The sequence below is a fragment of the Nothobranchius furzeri genome, chromosome 18 (genome assembly GCF_043380555.1).
Source record: "Nothobranchius furzeri strain GRZ-AD chromosome 18, NfurGRZ-RIMD1, whole genome shotgun sequence".
NCBI classification, from domain to species: Eukaryota; Metazoa; Chordata; class Actinopteri; order Cyprinodontiformes; family Nothobranchiidae; genus Nothobranchius; species Nothobranchius furzeri.
Genome location: NC_091758.1, coordinates 37060446 through 37078325, shown reverse-complemented (window position 1 = coordinate 37078325; position 17880 = coordinate 37060446). Strand labels below are relative to the sequence as shown.

Here is a 17880-nt window from a genome sequence, read left to right as displayed (position 1 = left end):
CCTGCGAAACCGAGTCACGACTTGGTTGGGAATCCAAGTGATGATAAAACCTAAACATGACTTTTTGATTGTTCTGTGATGAGAAACTTGCACAAAAGTTTATTCAACATTCAGTTGGACTTCTGTGTCGAACAAACCAAAAGCAGTCACAGATCAGAGGCTCAACAAAGCATGACGTTTATTTGGGGCCCTCAGAGGGCTCCTGTGTGTGACATATCCTCCCGGTGATGCAGAACCAAACTCGGAGACCTCTGATTATACTTTTATTATTATTATTATACATTTATAGGTACAGGCTGTCCTTTTCACATCAAACAAACCTGCATGGACACTAGGGGGCAGCAGAGTGTTACATCAGCACCAACAGAAACAGAAAAAATGATAGAAAATGTTCTGTTATAAATGATTTAAAGGAATAAAACATCAAACAGGTTTTATTGTCTCAGCAGTCACAAGATACATTCTAGAATTTGAGCAAACTTTAGTTTTCAAATTTAAAACTGAAGAAGATTTATGGTGATTATTTGGACTAAAAGGGTTCTGTTATTCTGAACTGTAACCACCACTCACTTCCCTCCACGCGCTCCTCCTCATTTCCGGTCTGACGCGTCGGCCTGAACTAAGCGCCGCTGGTCTGTAACGTTTCCCAGATGCCGTCTGTGTGAAATCGGAGCCGTAATCCTCCTCTGATCTGGAACCAAACCGCAGAAACCACACGCTGCTCTCCTGGCTTTCCTTTCAAACACTTTCAGTTTGTCCTCCTCCTCACTTTCTCCTCTCCGGCTTCACTTCCACGTCCCCTCCATCTCATCCAACCGCTCAGGTTCTTTCTTTTTACATGAAACCATGGAAAAATAACTAAGGTCAGTAATCTCCACAGCTTGTGTTTTTGTGTTGCATGGAGCTGGGAGCTACGGCGTCTTTGTAATGCTGGAAAAGTCCAGAAACAAAGGTCCAACCAGGTGGACAGAATTCTTGTTTCTACCATAAAGTGACTCCAGCTTTTATCTGAATCATCATGGCCTCCACCCTCTTCCTCCTGGTCCGGGCTTCATGCTAGCGAGCGTTGTCTGGGTTTGATCCTGGGATACAGCTGCAGACACACAGAACCGGCACATCCTGGTCATCAGGAGGACGACGTTTGGACTCAAACAACCAAACTGCTTCCTTCATGCAAAAGCATCATCAAGTCTGTCTGGGTTGCATTTAGACACCTGGGTTTATTACTTAAAGAGCAAGTCACCCCCAAATAAACTTTTTTTTTCTGATAAACTATATACAGTTGTGGTCAGAAGTTTACATACACTTGTAAAAAATATAATATAATGGCTCTACTGAGTGTCCCGTTATTTCTAAAACTGATTTTTCTCTGATAGAGAGACTGGAACAGATACTTCTTTGTCACAAAAAACATTCATGAAGTTCGGTTCTTTAATGTCTTTATTATGGGTTAACAGAGAAAAGTGATCACATTTGCTGGGTCACAAATATACATACAGCAGTGCTAATATTTGGTTACATGTCCCTTAGCCATTTTCACTTCAATTAGGCGCTTTTGGTAGCCATCCACAAGCTTCTGGTTGAATCTTTGACCACTCCTCTTGACAGAATTGGTGAAGTTCAGTTAAATTTGATGGCTTTCTGACATGGACTTGTTTCTTCAGCACTGTCCACATGTTTTCAATGGGGTTTAAGTCAGGACTTTGGGAAGGCCATTCTAAAACCCTTATTCTAGCCTGATTTAGCCATTCCTTTACCACTTTTGATGTGTGTTTGGGGTCATTGTCCTGTTGGAACACCCAACTGCGCCCAAGACCCAACCTTCGTGCTGATGATTTTAGGTTATGTTGAAGAATGTGAAGTTAATCCTCCTTCTTCATTGTCCCATTTACTCTCTGTAAAGCACCAGTTCCATTGGCAGCAAAACAGCCCCACAGCATAATATTCCCACCACCATGCTTGACTGTAGGCATGGTGTTCTTGGGGTTAAAGGCCTCACCTTTTCTCCTCCAAACATATTGCTGGGCATTGTGGCCAAAAAGCTCGATTTTTGTTTCGTCTGACCACAGAACTTTCCTCCAGAAGGTCTTATCTTTGTCCATGTGATCAGCAGCAAACTTCAGTCGAGCCTTAAGGTGCCGCTTTTGGAGCAAGGGCTTCCTTCTTGCACGGCAGCCTCTCAGTCCATGGAGATGCAAAACACGTTTGACTGTGGACAATGACACCTGTGTTCCAGCAGCTTCTAATTCTTGGCAGATCTGCTTTTTGGTGATTCTTGGTTCACTCTTTACCTCCTGACCAATTTTCCCTCAGCAGCAGGTGATAGCTTGCGTTTTCTTCCTGATCTTGGCAGTGATGAAACAGTGCCATGCACCTTATACTTACAAACAATTGTTTGCACTGTTGCTCTTGGGACCTGCAGCTGCTTTGAAATGGCCCCAAGTGACTTTCCTGACTTGTTCAAGTCAATAATTTGCTTTTTCAGATCCATGCTGAGCTCCTTTGACTTTCCCATTGTAGCGTTTGTATCCAATGAGCCCTATTTACCTGGCCTAAGAGAAGTCACCAGCTGTAGTCACTCATAATCACTCACAAGAAGTTAAGAGGCCATGCTATGAAGCTCAGTTCACTGACACGTTTCTAAGTCACCAAAATTGCTAGTTCATGTTGCTGTATGTATATTTGTGACCCAGCAAATGTGATCACTTTTCTCTGTTAACCCATAATAAAGACATTAAAGAACCGAACTTCATGAATGTTTTTTGTGACAAAGAAGTATCTGTTCCAATCACTCTATCAGAGAAAAATCAGAGTTTTAGAAATAACGGGACACTCAGTAGAGCCATTATATTATATTTTTTACAAGTGTATGTAAACTTCTGACCACAACTGTAAATGTGTGTCTAATTGTGCTGCAGACACGTGTCGTCAATAGTTTTGCACTTTAGTGCATTTTAGTTAAAATTTAATTTTTCTGCCTAAAACTGTCAGTGTTGTGCCGTCGTCAGGTAAAAACTCTGCACTGCATTTGAATTTAAATCTGCCATCGCTATTGGCTAAGAGGTACCCTAGAATGTTAGCTGGTACCATATGATGTCACAATACCATTGTGAGCCTGCGTGTGTGTATTAGTGGCTCCGCCCTCTCGGTCTGCTAGGCAACAGCATTTGTTGCATTTTTCAAACAGGAAGTGGGAGTGGAGTAAGAATCTGGTAGGGGTGACTTGCTCTTTAAAGGAATAAAATGTTAAAAAGCTTCATATTTAAAGAGCAAGTCACCCTCTACCAGAGTATTACTCTGCTCCCACTTCCTGTTTGAAAAATGCAACAAATGCTGTTGCCTAGGAGACCGAGAGGGCGGAGCCGCTAACAAATACACGCACAGGCTTGCAACGACATTGTGACATCATATGGTACCAGCTAACATTCTAATGGGCCATTCCCATCTGTACCGGGTCGGCCCGGGCCGGGTAGCGTAGGTTGTTTACATATCTGGGTGGCCTGGTATTTTTCCGGGCCAACCAAGGCTCATTTTCAGCCCTCTTCTCGAGGGGGTCTGCTTCAGGCCGACCAGGGCCAACACACCCACTGCTGACAGCAAATTCACACCTTCCATTAGAGCAAGCCTCTGATTGGTGGGTAGAATCAGCCCACATGGGCTTAAGACAAGGATGTGTGGAATCAACCGGGCCAGGCTGGGGCCTGAAGCGTTATAAATAAAGCTTTGATTGATTGATTGATTGATTGACTGGGGCTACCCGGCCCGGGCCGACCCGGTACAGATGGGAATGGCCCATAAGGTACCTCTTAGCCAATAGTGATGGCCGATTTAAATTCAAATGCAGTGCAGAGTTTTACCTGACAACGGCACAACACTGACAGTTTTAGGCAGAAAATTTAAATTTTAACTAAAATGCGAAACTATTGACTACACGTGTCTGCAGCACGATTAGACACGCATTTTAATATATAGTTTATCAGAAAAAAAGTTTATTTGGGGGTGACTTGCTCTTTAAACAGCGGAGGCGGGTCGCCTAAAACCTCAGGTCACCGAGAGTTGACTCGGGTCAAACCCCAGATAAGCTCCCACCCTCGCTCTCCTTTAGCAGGAACTCTTAGATTAAAACAACTCTAGAACAGGAACTGGTTCTCACCCCCAGCAGGTTTCTGGGTACGTATCCTTCACGGTCGCTCAGCCTCGCCCACCACCACTCTGTCTCAGTGTCATCATGGCGACGTAGCACGGTGATGGTGTCGCCCTCTCTGAAGGAGAGCTCGTCGTTCTGCTGGGCCGTGTAGTCCCACAGGGCGTACACCAGACCTTTGTTCATCACTCCCAGCTTCTCCTGAACACCTGGGAGAGACGGATTAACTCAGAGACAATCCTCCTCCACCGCCACCCGACAGCCAAGATACCCACCATACAGGAACTGGGAACACTGGCTGTAGCCTTCTTCCATTTCCTCACATTTATCTGCTGCCGTTTCCACGTCGCTGATCGTTGTGGCAAAAATGGCCGCCCCAGACTCGACCAGCATCTTACAGAGGTGAACGCTGTTACAGGAAGCTGCGCAGTGAAGAGGAGTCCTGCAAACACAAGACGTGTTCAAAGTCTGCAGCTGGATAACCATCATGTCATCTCCTCTCCTGTTCTGGTCCGGGCCCAGTTCATCTCAAAGCTAACAGGTTATGGCTCTGGTGATGGCGGTACTGACCATCCGTCGCTGTCGGCGGCGTTCACGTTAACACCGAAGTCCAGCAGGAACTTGACGATGTGGTGGTGACCAGCGCAGACGGCGTTATGAAGAGGAGTTATGCCTTCATCGTTGGGCATGCTGGGGTTTTCCACCTGAGACGAACGTTTGAACCAGAATACATCAGACTTAGATTAGAAGACCCATCCGGTCTCTAAACAAGAACCACAGAGCGTCACGACTGAGACCAGATCTCCTGAAACAAGAGCGCCTCAGGAGCTTCTGGTAAACCCACTGAGAGTGGGCGGGTCAGAACCAACAGCTCTTTGTTCTGGATTACAAGAAGTGTTTTATTTAACTCAGAGAAACATCAAAGGATTACTTTCAAACTCAAAGTCAGATTTAGTTTCATGAATTAAAAAATCGTTTATATTTTTATCATCAGATCTTCGGTTTACAGCAGTTTTAGCATTTGGTGTTCCTCAGGGCTCCATATTTGGACACTGACGTCCAGATTGTCCTTGTCCCCTTAAATCAGGCCTGCTGCTTGGAACTGGACTTGTGGACGCCGACGGGCGTCTCATCAAATTTTGGCATCAAGACGGATGACCCCCGTTTTTCTGGAGACCTGCCAAACCTCGCCTTCAGGAATGTGGTGAGTATTCCCTGCACGTCGACCAGAACCTGGCCCTGAATGAGGACGATCCCGGAGCTAGCTCGTACTGATGAGGCTCTGGCTACAGGTGAGAAGACTGCCACACTGACTCTCTGAAACATCTCTTTGGAGACTGAAGTAGTCCAGGATTCCCTGACTTGAAATATAAAAAACCTCCAAGCAGACCCGGTGTGAATAAAAACTTAAGAGATTTTATTTTCCCGTTTTACCTCGTAGATGATCCTCTGAACCAGATCAAACTCTCCTTCTAGGGAGGCATCCAGCAGCAGAGCTAAAGGGTTGAACTTGACTCTCAGACCGTGGCCGGTTCGCTCTGATGATGGTTTCTTCAGGTTGGTTCGCTTCACCTGCAGAACACAGAAAAACACAATGAATCAGTAAAATATTGATTTCATCCAAATGTCAGAAATGTTTTGATTGGTGGTCCTGTGGACCTTAGGCAAAGGAGGCGGGGCAAAAGGAGCAGGAGAGGGGGAGGCGTTGCTTATGTTGTGGGCGGGGCTTATTCCTCTCTGGTTGTTATTCTGGTCCTCTGAGTTTTCAGGAGCAGGAGGTAGACTCGGCTGTGTGGACAGAGAGACACTACTGGTGCCTTCGGCTGGTCCTGTTGTCTCTTTGGACGTTTCCAGGGTAACAAAGGGCGGAGACGAGCGACGGGACTCTTCAGCCTCCACAGCGGGGACGCCTACCGGCTTCTCGCTGGGCTCCATGTTCCCATTGGCAGAGTGGATGTTGTCCATGTCTCCCAGAAGACAGTCGGGCTGGTAGAATGGGTTACCTGGAAGCAACAACAGGAAACAACCTGAGTCTCACGACTTTAACCTCGTAAAACACGTAGACATCTTGTGTGTCTCACCTGACCCTCCCTCCATCCCTCCTGCCAGCGTGTTGAACCTGAACACCAAACATCTTCTGTGAGTTCCAGCAAACCAACACGTTTTGTTCTTCAGGGTCAAACTGAGCCGCTCACCTCTGGTACAACAGCTTCTGGATGTTCGGCCCCTGAGGGCCCTCTGGCTCTGTGATCGAGCTCCGTTTCTTCAGGGGCCGCGGCGCGTTGCTGAGGCGTCGACGCAGAACCTCCAGGTCCGTATCGCTCTGGTACCGCATCTGGGCGTGAGCTGTGGAGATGGGAGACCAAACCTTTATGTTTATCATTTCTGCTTCCAACTCTGGCATCGTTTAATCAGGTCTAACACTCCAGCAGCAGCAGCAGGAGCGTTAGGGGTGTGAGACGCATCAGAAACCCTAAACCAGAGACAGGTTGTTTGGCCTTTAGAGAAACTCCTAAATCGTGATTTCATGATGAAAAAATGTTTGTTGTTGTTTGTTATTGTTTGTGGGGACGTGGGTCTGGACCTACCCATGGGGGTGAGCTTGGTTGGACTAAGGGGGCGTGGGATGTTTTCCACAATGGGTGGAGGAAGAACCTGTCCATCGCCGGTCTCTCCTCCTTTATCTTTAACGTCCTCCCCTGCTGCCTTCACACCTCCTCCATGGAGGAACGGGATGGGGGAAGGGGAGGAGGAGGAGGTGGGGAGGATGGGTTTGCCGTAGACTGTAAAGAAGAACGGGTTGTTATTGTTTTTTTTCTCAACGCTGCGTTTCGAGCGTGGAAACGACGCTGGGTAGAAACCTGCTTTGACGGCGGTTCTGTTGCTCAGGGATCCGTAGCTCTTGGACTGAGGCTGGTGGAGGTACATGCTGTAGATGGAGCTGCTGTTCATGGTGGGGGGGCCCTTCCTGGGGGACTGCGGTCTGGACGGGTGGTCGGGGACGTAGGGACGTACGGCTACAGCGGGAGGGGGGTCAGTACGCTCTGTCTGAGGGGGTTGGGGGGCGGAGTCAGAACCTGATGACACAAACAAATACACAACAAATGAAATATTTAGCTTGTTTTCCACGTTTATCAGTAAAAGCAGGTTTGATTACTTTGATACGAAGCGGGAGGAACAGAAATACGCTGCTGGATTTGCTGTGAGGAGGAAGAGGAGGACGATGAAGAGGTGGATCTGGGCCAGCCCAGGGTACCAGGAGCAGATCGGGGCAGTGAGCTGGTGGTAGAGTGATGCCCCGCTGCCTGATGGGAAGCACTGGGGTAGGTACCGTACCCAGAGGGCAGCTGCAGGGGCGGAACCAGAGGAGAACCTCAGAAACACGATTTACACCAAAAACATCCAGATATTTAAAAACCAGTAATACTAAACGTTCAAGTCAGAAACAGAACCTGTTCTGGACCACAGATCCTCCAGTCCGGTCCGCTCTTACTGAGGCTGGACCAGGAAGCTTCACTGGCTGAACAGAGAGAGGAAATAATCAGGAAAACCAAACGTCTGATCCGATCGGGAGAAGAAATGTCACAGAAAGTTCTGGATGCAGCTAAAGCCTTTAAACTGGTTAAGATGAAAAAACCAGTGAAACCACAAGGCACTGGGTTCAGAGACCCCCCCCCCCCCCCCCCCCGACAGACACCACCCCACCGACCGATAACTGTGGTCTCTGCTCTTTAAACACACTTTTGATAAAAGCGGAGCTTTTAGTTCATTCAGGTTGTGAAACAAAGGGAAATAACTCTTTTGTATTAAAGTGCCTCTGCTGTGGGAATTCTGTACACTTAGAGCAGAACCAGTTAGAACCAGTTTGTGTCATTCTCTGTAGGGTTCCTGTGACGCCGTCCTGGACCAGGTGAGGTCTGATGTCAGCGTTTTTCACCTGCTTAAATAATACAGTAACTATACCTGCAGCTTAACCAGGCTGCTTCAGGGGCCCTGAGGGGCTGCGGGTTAGGGACCACAGGAGGCCCCAGGGCCGCGGGTCTGAGACCCTGCTTCAATCCTAGGATGAAGGAAACTGAAGGTTCAGAGGTAGGGCAGCATTTCAGACTCACTACGGTTAACCTCTTCAACCTGCTGACCTCACGGAGAAACGGTCAGCTTTGCGTTGGGTGGAAACTCGACCATCTGCCTGAGAGCTCAGATTAGAAGCAGCCACTCAGAGTCATGCAGCAGAGAACACGGGAACAACACGGGAATAACACGGAACGTGGTGGAGAGGATTAGCTCTGTCCAGCGAGTTCCTCCTTTGGCTAACAGCTAATGCTAGCTAAACTACGCTTCAGAAGATCTAGATGCTAGCAGAGTTTGGGACCTTCTGGACTTCCTTCTGTGATGCGTTTGCTAAAACCAGCTGACCTTTAACCTCTGGCTACTGTAAACAGCTGCAGCTCTCACTTCCTCTCATTCACCAGCCGGGTCTGCTGGTTCTGATTAAGCTGCAGCGGTTTCCGTGTTACATAAGGATGCAGGGGGAGCGGAGTGGTGGCATTCCTGAACTCCGTGAGCATTTTACCAGAGCTGGATCAGAACTTTCTGCTTCTATCGTAAAGTTCTGGAGCCGATCAGAACAAAAACACGAGTTTTACTGTTCCTGAATCCTGCTAACGGTTCGGATTTATTCTGACCGACTCCAAACCGGGTCAGAGGTCATGAAGGAACCCGAGTGTGGTTCTGAGTCCAGTCTGTCTCTTTTCTGACCTGATTTCATAGTTTCTATCCACCATCTGCTCTAATCATACTCAGGATTCAGAACCAGAACCCGGGTTCGGGTTCAGTTACGTGGGTCTCAGCCCGTCCCTGGTCGTTGGGACGAATATCCGGCGTGGTGACATCAGAGTAACAACCAGACAGAAACAACAACACCCCCCCCCCCCCCCCCCCGCATTTGCTTTTGTTAGTGATGACAACATCAGCTCCACGTGACCCGGTTCTGTTCTGCTGAACAGCTCGGTGGGGGTCGAGCCTAGGTTTGTGTCCCTCAGAGAGAATCAGGTCCGATGACTCAGAACCTGTTTAGCACCTCAGGTGGTTCTGACTGGCGCTTTGGGTTTTTCCACACCTGATGAAACCAGAACTCACTGTTGGTACCGTCCCGTCCTTGTGGGGACGGAGGTCTGTCCCACGTCTCCGTGGGCTCAGACAGAACGATGTCTAAATCCGACACAATCCACGGGCCGGGAGGCTTTCTGGTACCAGTCCCATCCTCCTCTGCACCACCACACCACACACCACACACCAAGTAACAACACCGTCACCATAGCAACAAGCACCAAACCAGGACCACAGAGTCACCAAGAACGTGGGGACATTGAACAGATAAGGGAGGAGGAGGAGAGGAGCCAACAGACAGGAAAAACAAACAGAACCAAGGTTAGAACCGGGTTAGAACCCAGAGACTAAAAATGTTAAGAGAAGAAAGTAAAAGTGGAACCTGAGAGGGAGCGGATGTGGCTCAGCGGGCCGGGTTTGGGGGCTGGGTCAGCAGCCAGCGGGTGTCCAGGATCTGGTCTCCCCTCAGCCGGGACCTGGATGTAGGGACAGACGGCCGCTACTCGCCCCGACACCCCCCCGCCCGAGTGGGGGGACTTCTGGGGGGAGGCCGGTCCTGCTCCGTTCATACGACTCAGCTGGACAACGAGACCAGATGTTACCAAACCTCTCATCTCACGTCTGTGTTCCCGGGTTTGGATCAGAACCGGGCTTACTTCTGCTCTCTTCTTGTGGAGACGTTCTCTCAGGTCACAGATGCGCTGGTCCATCACCGTCACCTGGGCGTTCCTCTTGTTCAGCAGCTCCTTGTTTTGGGCCAGTTTGCTGCTCTGCTCCAGGTTGTGTCGGTTCCGCGCCTGAACCACAAAACCAAAATCTTCTTCACCACAGAACCGGCTGGTTCTGGTCATGTCGGTCACAGGGTTGGAGTTTACCTGAAGCTCCTGGTAGAGTTTCCTGAGCTCCACGGCAGCAGGGCCAGACAGGGGGGACCCCCTGTGGGGGCCTGGGGCCCCTTGGGACCCAGCGGGTCCCCCCTGACCCGGGGACCCAGAGTGCAGCTGAACACGTCCCCTCCTCAAGTCCTCCAACTGCTGGGTCAGCTACAACACCGTAAAACGAGACCACATTAAGATCTACCCTTAAAAGGAGCAGCAGAGGAAGTGACATCATCACAGAAGGAGGAGCAGGGAGATGAGGGTCGGGGCTTCCAGCAGATTACAAAGAAAACACAGATTAAAGCAGATGAACATGTAAACAACATTCTTCTCGGATGTTTTAGGTCTGATGAACCAGAATCACAGGAAGTTCTGTCGGGATGACCCGGAGTCAGACAGGACGGTTACCAAGCCAACGTTTCATTCGTGCTAGAACTATGACACTCGGTGTGAAGGATTATTATTTTAAAAACGAAGAATCATCATTTTTTTCCTCTCATCCTGGGTTTTAAACGCTCTCGGGACCGGGCTGTGGTGCTGGTTCCGCGGCGGGTTTTCACCTGGTCGACTCTGATGACGGCAGACTGAAGCTCCGCCTGCTTCTCCTGAAACAAGGTGCTCATGTGGTCGATCTCTGCAGCTGGAATCAGACAAAACCCACAGAAGTCGTTTTTATCACCGTTTAAACATCATCATCATGTAACCATGACTCGTGTTCTGTCTGAAGCAGAGGCGGGTCCAGCTGCTGGCGTCATGTGATCCTGGTGGGAGAGGACTCACACAGGTTCCCGTTGATCAGCTTGCTGTAGTCCACCTGACCCCTCATGGCTCGGATCTTCTTCAGCTTCGCTTCCTGGGTCTCCACTCGCTCTTTGAGCCGCTGCAGCTTTTCAGCTTCAGACTGCAACACCCAGCAGAAAGCGTGTTTCAGCGCATGGCTGACGGGACCCGGAGAGTCAGGCCTGTTTGTTTATGACGGACAGGTGAGACCTACCTGAGTCTGACCCTGGCCGGACCTGCCCCCCTGCTGAAGGTACCTCAGCCTCTGCTCCTGCAGGGAAACGAGACGTTTAAACCTCGGTCAGCTGAGAAACCGCACCTGTTTAGGTTCTGTCTGCTCTCGATGTAGCAGAACCGATCGGACTGAAACATTCAGAGGAAACAGCTGAGCTGCTGCGTGTGAAGCTGACTGTGGCAGTTTACTGTTTCATGCTGACGTGCTGTAAAGCTGACTGGTGTTGTTCTCTCTCTGTCTCTCTCTCACACACACACACACACGCTCACACACACACACACACACAGAGATGAAGATTTGTTTGTTATGTTCTGATCGGGAACATTTAAAGGGACAGACAGGAACGTTCTGTCAGCTATTCCTTTTCCCGTGCTCTGCGAGTTAAATGAAAACTCTCTGTGGAGCAGCAGCAGAACGTTTCCTTCCACAGATCCAAACGAACAGGAAGGAATCCTTTAATATGTCACTTTGAGAGAAAAACAGCTGGAAATCTGCAAAACTGGACATAAAAAATAAAAATGCACCAGGATCAATCAAATGAAGCCAAATATAGGAAATCAGTGATCTGTTTTACTCTGAGTGGACACTTGTGTCTGCTGGAGAGCAGCTCCAAGTTTCCCTACAGCTGCAACTCCTTGATGATATCACTTCCTGTCAGTTCAGAGGTCACTTCCTGAAGAATGACCAACTATGATCCCAGTGACTGTGGTGGGACGCCGAATGAAATGTGAGCATTTCCTGTTAGCTCTTATCACAACTCGTCACACTTCCTGTTTCTATGTGCAGATTTAACATGCACGCGCGCACACACACACACACACACACACACACACACACACACACACACACACACTGAAGGTTTGAACTCCACCTTTCAGCCTGACAGGTGACCCATCCTGCTGCTCGTTACCTTGGCGATCAACATCTGCTGCTGAGCTTCTATTTGTTGCTGTTGTCTGGTGGCCATTTCCTGGAGCTCAGAGAGGGTCAGCTCTACACGAGGAACCTACACACACACACACACACACACACACACACACACACACACGCGCGCGCACGCACGCACGCACACACACACACATTAGCAACCCTGTTTTTTAATGCTAGGAAAGCTGATGTTTCTATTCCTTTTTCCTAAATAATAGAACAGAAAGCCCAAACAGGATGTAACACACACACACACACACACACACACACACCACCTGGAGTTACATCCATCTAACGAGATCCAGACTATAAACTATGAATTCTCCTGGTGAGGGTCAGGGGTCAGAGGTCAGTCTGCGGTTTAAGGGCTGCTCGCGTCAAAGCGAAGTGAAAGAGGCTGTATAAATTCAAAGGAAACTCAAAATGCTTCCTGGTTTTTCCAGAACCTCGAGGACGACTCCGACCCTCCCTGTCCCAGGATGCATTGCGGGCTGGACAGCAGAGTTTTGCAGTTGTAAAAATGGTGGATCACAGTTTTAAAGGCGTGTATCTGGCAGCACAGAGTAAGAGCTTAAAGCGCTTGTCTCGTTTGCATGTTTGTTTTTTTAAATCAAATCCTTGTAGCTCGTACGGTATCAGGGATGGATGACGCTGAGCTTCGGGTTTTCTGTCACGCTGAGACAATATTCACGTTACAGGCCGCTGTTCAAACACTGCAGAAGTAAAACCATCTCTTATCAGCGTGATCTGCTTTAAAGAAAACCAGTCTGAGCTGGTTTTACTGGGACCGACTCATAAACCAATCAAACTAATGATGTAGGGAGAACGCGTCTTCCAGCAGCCGATCATCATGGAACTACAGAGCAGATTTACTCCGACCCAGCCAGCCACACCATGGGTTCTGGTGTTTATTATCCACATAAATCTGAGTCTGACAGCACCATCAGCTCTCCACTTGGCCCACAGATATGCCGGGTTTTCCTACAGAATAACACGTTTTCAGAAGGAATTATGCAGATCTATAATGAGGAAATGAAGTAGATATAAACACGAGAGCTAAACTATGCAGGTTAGAGTCATAGAAACGCCAAATACCAACAGAAACGTGACAAAACCTGCGAGTGCCCAAGTGGACTCAAACCAGTCGGTTTTCTAAAACATGGACTACGGGACACCTGAGCGATGGTAATAAAAGTATCCTTCTTCAGGCACTCGCAGAGTACAGACGCTTCCCTCTTTTGCTCCCTTATCTTTTTTTCCCAAGGCTCTTTGTCCTGTCTGCCCACAGAGCGCTTCTCTGCATTTCTTCTGAAAAACTCTATTTTTACTAACCATGGATTTGATAAACTGGTCATTCAACGCGATCGATAAGATTTTTTCAACAATGAGAATGGAGCAGGGGGCTCCCACATGTCCACAGGGGACACATCCGGTGGGATATATGTTGGATTCCTGGAAGGAGTGGAAGATCATATGCCTCTCCCAGCTGTCCATTGAGGACATCGAAGATGTGTGGATATTCGGCCTGATGATCACTGGATTTCTCCTGATTGGAGTGGGAGGATATCTGGTTTTCTGGAAATTTGGGAAGACGGGAGAGATTGGAGGACGAACCGCACCCACGGAAAGCACCGTCCGTGTGGAGACTTCTCAGACTGGGACGTTACTCGAGGTGAATCGTAAGCTGGACAATGTTCTAGCTGCGATACCGGTATTAGTGCGCAAAATGGATGTCATCTCGGAGAGAGTCACCTGATGGTATGGACAAGTTTAAAAGCCCAAAATTGGCTTCACTGAAGGACTGGAAAGATCAGTTTAAAGACTGAAGGCAGAGAGGAAATTATCTCAGCCTGACCCAAACAAAGTCTTGTTATCTGAATCTGACGCCCTGGTAGCCTTGAGCTGCAAGCAACTAAAACCCCCCACGAAGGAATGCAGACAGATGGTGTGAACCCCCCCCCCCCCGCCTTCAGATTAGGGACTTCAGCCTGGCGAGGTCATCAATCTGCAGGAGTCAATGTGCTCTTTGCTTCTCTCAAGATCTCCTTCCCACCTGTGACTGTACAGTAGATGAGCGCCGTAGATGGCTGCTCTCGCTGGGGGAAACAGGATCCCAGCCCAGAGGGTAACTCTGAAGTGCCTTTTTTTCCCTCCACCTGAACCAATCCTCATGTAACCCTCTGATCTCTATTAAGGTAGCGCGACTCGGGTTGTGAATGACCACAGTCACCAATTCTTGTCATGTGTCTTGCCCATGTATGTCTGATCTCTGAATTATGTGTACTGAAACTCTAATTTCCCTCTGGGATTAATAAAGTATCTTTGATTGATTGATGGACTACAGTACACCTGAGCGATGGTAATAAAAGTATCCTAATGTCTCATTCATTTTAACATCTTAACTTTGTTTTTATTGCATTTTTAAGTCGTTCTTAAATGTTTGAGTTGTTTTAATTCCATTTAAAATGTTAAGCCCCCCCCCACCCCCACCCCCGGTAGTGTAAATAAACATTGATTTGTTTAAAGGATTCAGGTGGAGACACACAGAATGACTATGAACCCCTCTCCTCCATCGAGGCCCTCCAGGGCCTCCGTCCAGCATATCTTTATTTAATTCAGTTTATTTATTCAAGAGTGGTCTCACTTCACAAAGTAAACATCCCAATTGAACCTATTCATACACACCGCCTCCAGCTCGTTAGGCCAGTTAGCCGAAAGTTTCCTATATAAGAAAAACAGCAGATTGCATCGAGTCACTGACTTGTTGAGTCAGAGACTTTACAGCATTCCCCACACTAACCAAGCATGTGGCGACAGTGGAGAGGAAAACTCCGTCCGCCATGACCGACGGGATTGGAGAAGACAGAGATGAGCATTTGCACCAAGTAGGTTAGTGGTTTCTCTGCTCCAACACACCTGGTTTGAATCAGCAGGTGACTAGCAGGCTTCAGCAGAGCCTGATGAACTCAGCAGGAGATTCAACCATTGGACCAGGTGTGTTGAAGCAGAGAAACAGCTAGAACCTGCTGGACACCACTGCCCTACGTCAAAGAGCCAGATCTCTTTGTTGCTGCTCTTGAACAATAAATGAGTAAAAGTGAAAACATCACAAGCTGACGTCGGCAGCAGAGACACGCTGGTTTTGGTTTCGTGGGATGATGCTGATTTCTGTATGAGTGCCTAAGCGTCTACATAGCTACTGCTGGTGTAGAAATAAACCTTATTTTGGTGCATCTCCGGATCACGTGGAGAACGTGCTAGATCGTGACGTCATATTTGAGTGTGACAAATGATTTTATGACCAATCTGGCGAAGGGCTGGATTTAGCGCAGCCCTGCTGCAGGCTGAGCGGCTCCTTCAGGAATCGTTAGACGTGTTTGAGTTTGTTTAAAGCCATTTAACTGGCTGACATCCAGTTATGTTTGCATTTACATGAGTGAGGATAAAGCAGCAGATCCATGTGGACTGATTTATTCTTTTCTGGATCCCACGCTGGGCTCCGATCAGCTCTGGAGCGTTTTTATCAGACAGATTCTTGAGGCTGAAACCGCTGATCTGATTTCCTCTACAGAGAAACACAATCGTCTCTCAACAACAAGCACAGCACCAATGATACGCTTGTGTTTATATTCTGATGAATCCTCTCATCTCTCGGATGTTTTCCCCCTCAGGCATTAAAAGTGAACCCCCAGACGTTTCTCGGCCCCCCGCTGGGCCGTATTTACCTGCAGGCTGTCCCATGTGATCCTGCAGGAGCGGACTTTAATTTTGCTGCATTGTCCTTCAACAGTAAATTCCTGCACCAGATCCACCTCGTTCCACTCCATGCTCGCAGCCTGGCGCCGACTCAGCGGACCTTTCTGGGCTCGGAGAGGAGGACGCTACTGGACGAAGCCTCGGGAGGGGGGCTGGGGTACATCAGAGCGATCCTTATCACAACTTTCACTCCCGTCCGTCTGCCGATGTGATTTACTGCTCCCCGGTTCAGCCCTCGCTCCTTCTCTCTCTCTCGCACATACACTCTCACTTATTGGTGAGTTCTCGTGTGTCTGGAGTAAAAATGTGACCCGGCGTTCAGACGCCGCCGCCGCCAAGCTTCAGTGTGATGACATAAGTTCCAGAAGCCAAGAGACAAGTAATCGTTCCTGATTCTTTTGCTCCACGTCTGCACTCCATCTCTCTCCTTCAGTCCTTGTCATCCCTCTGCAGCTGGCTTTTTGCTGCAGCGACACCCCTCCTCACACACACTCACACACACACACACCTCCCTTTCTTCCTTCTACCATTTTCTCTGAAGGGAAGTCACTGCACCAGTCTGATGAGGCTGCTCTTCATCACCCTCTGCCTCCCGCTCCAGATGTGTGTAACAGAGAAGAGGATGCCGGGGGATCACACACACACACACTCACACACACACAGGCTGAAGGGGGACAGGACCTGGTAACGGTGCTGCTGTTCCGGGCTCAGGTCTTAGCGGGTCCAGAACCAGAGGTGTTCTGTTTGGGTCCAGCTGGATGTAAAACTACTGGAGGTGATTATAAGTTGCAGCGTTAGGATCACACATAAAGGATGATGTCATCGTTGTTGGGGTCAAAAACAGTTTCAAAACAAATCTGGGTTCTGCTGAGCGGTTCAGAACCGCCCTCTGGGTCTGTGAAGAATAATTATGAACAGAATCTTTTGCTGCAGCTGGAGTAAAAAGTTTGCCGGCAGCTTTTGGACTCGAGTCTTTTTGTTTGTTAGAGTTTGTGAACCCTGATGGTGTTTTCCTTTCCTGGATCTGCCTCAGAATCGGCCAGCAGTCCAGCTGCTGATGAACGTCTCTGAATCCTGATGGAGAAACTGCAGCTTCATCCTGCTGAAGTTCCTCAGCTGAAGACCCGACCGACTCTTGGCAGCGTCCACAGAAGACAGAAGTGAGTTTATGATTTGCAGCTGGATGAGCAGAAGGCTGATTTAGTCTTTTCTGCAGCAGCTACAGAGTTTTACCCACTCGTGTCCACTCCTGGTCCCTGAGAGACACTGTCCCACAGCTTTAGTTGCTTTCCTGCTTCAGAACACCTAACCCATCTGATCTGCCTCCTCAGCAGAACCAGGTGCGCCAGAGCAGAGAAACATCTGGACCACAGGGGACAGCGGTTGTGAGGACCAGGTCCTGACTGGCAGAGGGACATTTAGAAGTCATCTTTGTTTGATTGTTGATTAATTTTAAAAATGTCTTAATTTTCCAAAAACGGACCAAAGCAAGTGAGAAACAGAAAAACTCAGAAAAGTTCAGTCTGGTATCAGAGGAAGCTGCTTCCTGCTGCTTTCATGTCAGTAACCAGAACCACATGGAGACAGCTGACCTGCACAGTGTGTGTGTGTGTGTGTGTGTGTGTGTTGTACATTTCCCCTACATAATGTTCCGATCATCAGTCTACACACTGACTGAGTTGTTCCAGTAAAAAGATTCCTCCTGATCCTCAATAACAGCTTCAGACATTCCTGCTGCTCCAACTGGACCAAAGGAGACCAGTAACACACACACACACACACACACACACACACACACACACACACACACACACACACACACACACACACACACACACACACACACACACACACACACACACACACGAGGGAGGGGTTGTTGTCAGTCACCGCCTCAGCGCCGCTCTCTTGGCCCGCCAAGCGACGCCTCCTTTAGGTGCATTCACAGGAGGCATGGCTGTGTAACGTCCAGAAATGGTCAGTTTTCACCTACAGATTGACCTACATGCCACCGGTCATCTACAGACACGAATCTGCCTCTCTGCGTCTCT

At 48.6% G+C, this 17880-nt stretch overlaps 1 protein-coding gene across 6 annotated transcripts in view; it reads right to left on the bottom strand.

Moving 5' to 3' along the window:
* Positions 1-249: 249 nt before the first annotated feature.
* LOC107392571 (apoptosis-stimulating of p53 protein 1) overlaps positions 250-17880 on the bottom strand; it is a 39031-nt gene continuing 21400 nt past the window's right edge. For 3 of the 6 annotated variants that reach the window (XM_054741462.2, XM_054741461.2, XM_054741470.2), the window contains 20 exons: positions 12057-12152; positions 11126-11182; positions 10912-11032; positions 10692-10771; positions 10129-10296; positions 9910-10050; positions 9636-9831; positions 9284-9412; positions 7597-7664; positions 7302-7491; positions 7006-7221; positions 6733-6927; positions 6340-6490; positions 6226-6263; positions 5804-6147; positions 5579-5716; positions 4715-4848; positions 4420-4586; positions 4154-4353; positions 250-1093 (listed from right to left, as the gene is read on the bottom strand). In XM_054741462.2, the coding sequence (XP_054597437.2) occupies positions 1052-1093; positions 4154-4353; positions 4420-4586; positions 4715-4848; positions 5579-5716; positions 5804-6147; positions 6226-6263; positions 6340-6490; positions 6733-6927; positions 7006-7221; positions 7302-7491; positions 7597-7664; positions 9284-9412; positions 9636-9831; positions 9910-10050; positions 10129-10296; positions 10692-10771; positions 10912-11032; positions 11126-11182; positions 12057-12152 (2871 nt within the window). In that variant the 3' untranslated portion in view covers positions 250-1051. Of the gene's footprint in view, positions 1094-4153; positions 4354-4419; positions 4587-4714; positions 4849-5578; positions 5717-5803; positions 6148-6225; positions 6264-6339; positions 6491-6732; positions 6928-7005; positions 7222-7301; positions 7492-7596; positions 7665-9283; positions 9413-9635; positions 9832-9909; positions 10051-10128; positions 10297-10691; positions 10772-10911; positions 11033-11125; positions 11183-12056; positions 12153-15798; positions 17598-17880 lie in introns of those variants that run through there. The other 3 variants (XM_054741469.2, XM_070546738.1, XM_070546739.1) reach the window with 3 other exon arrangements.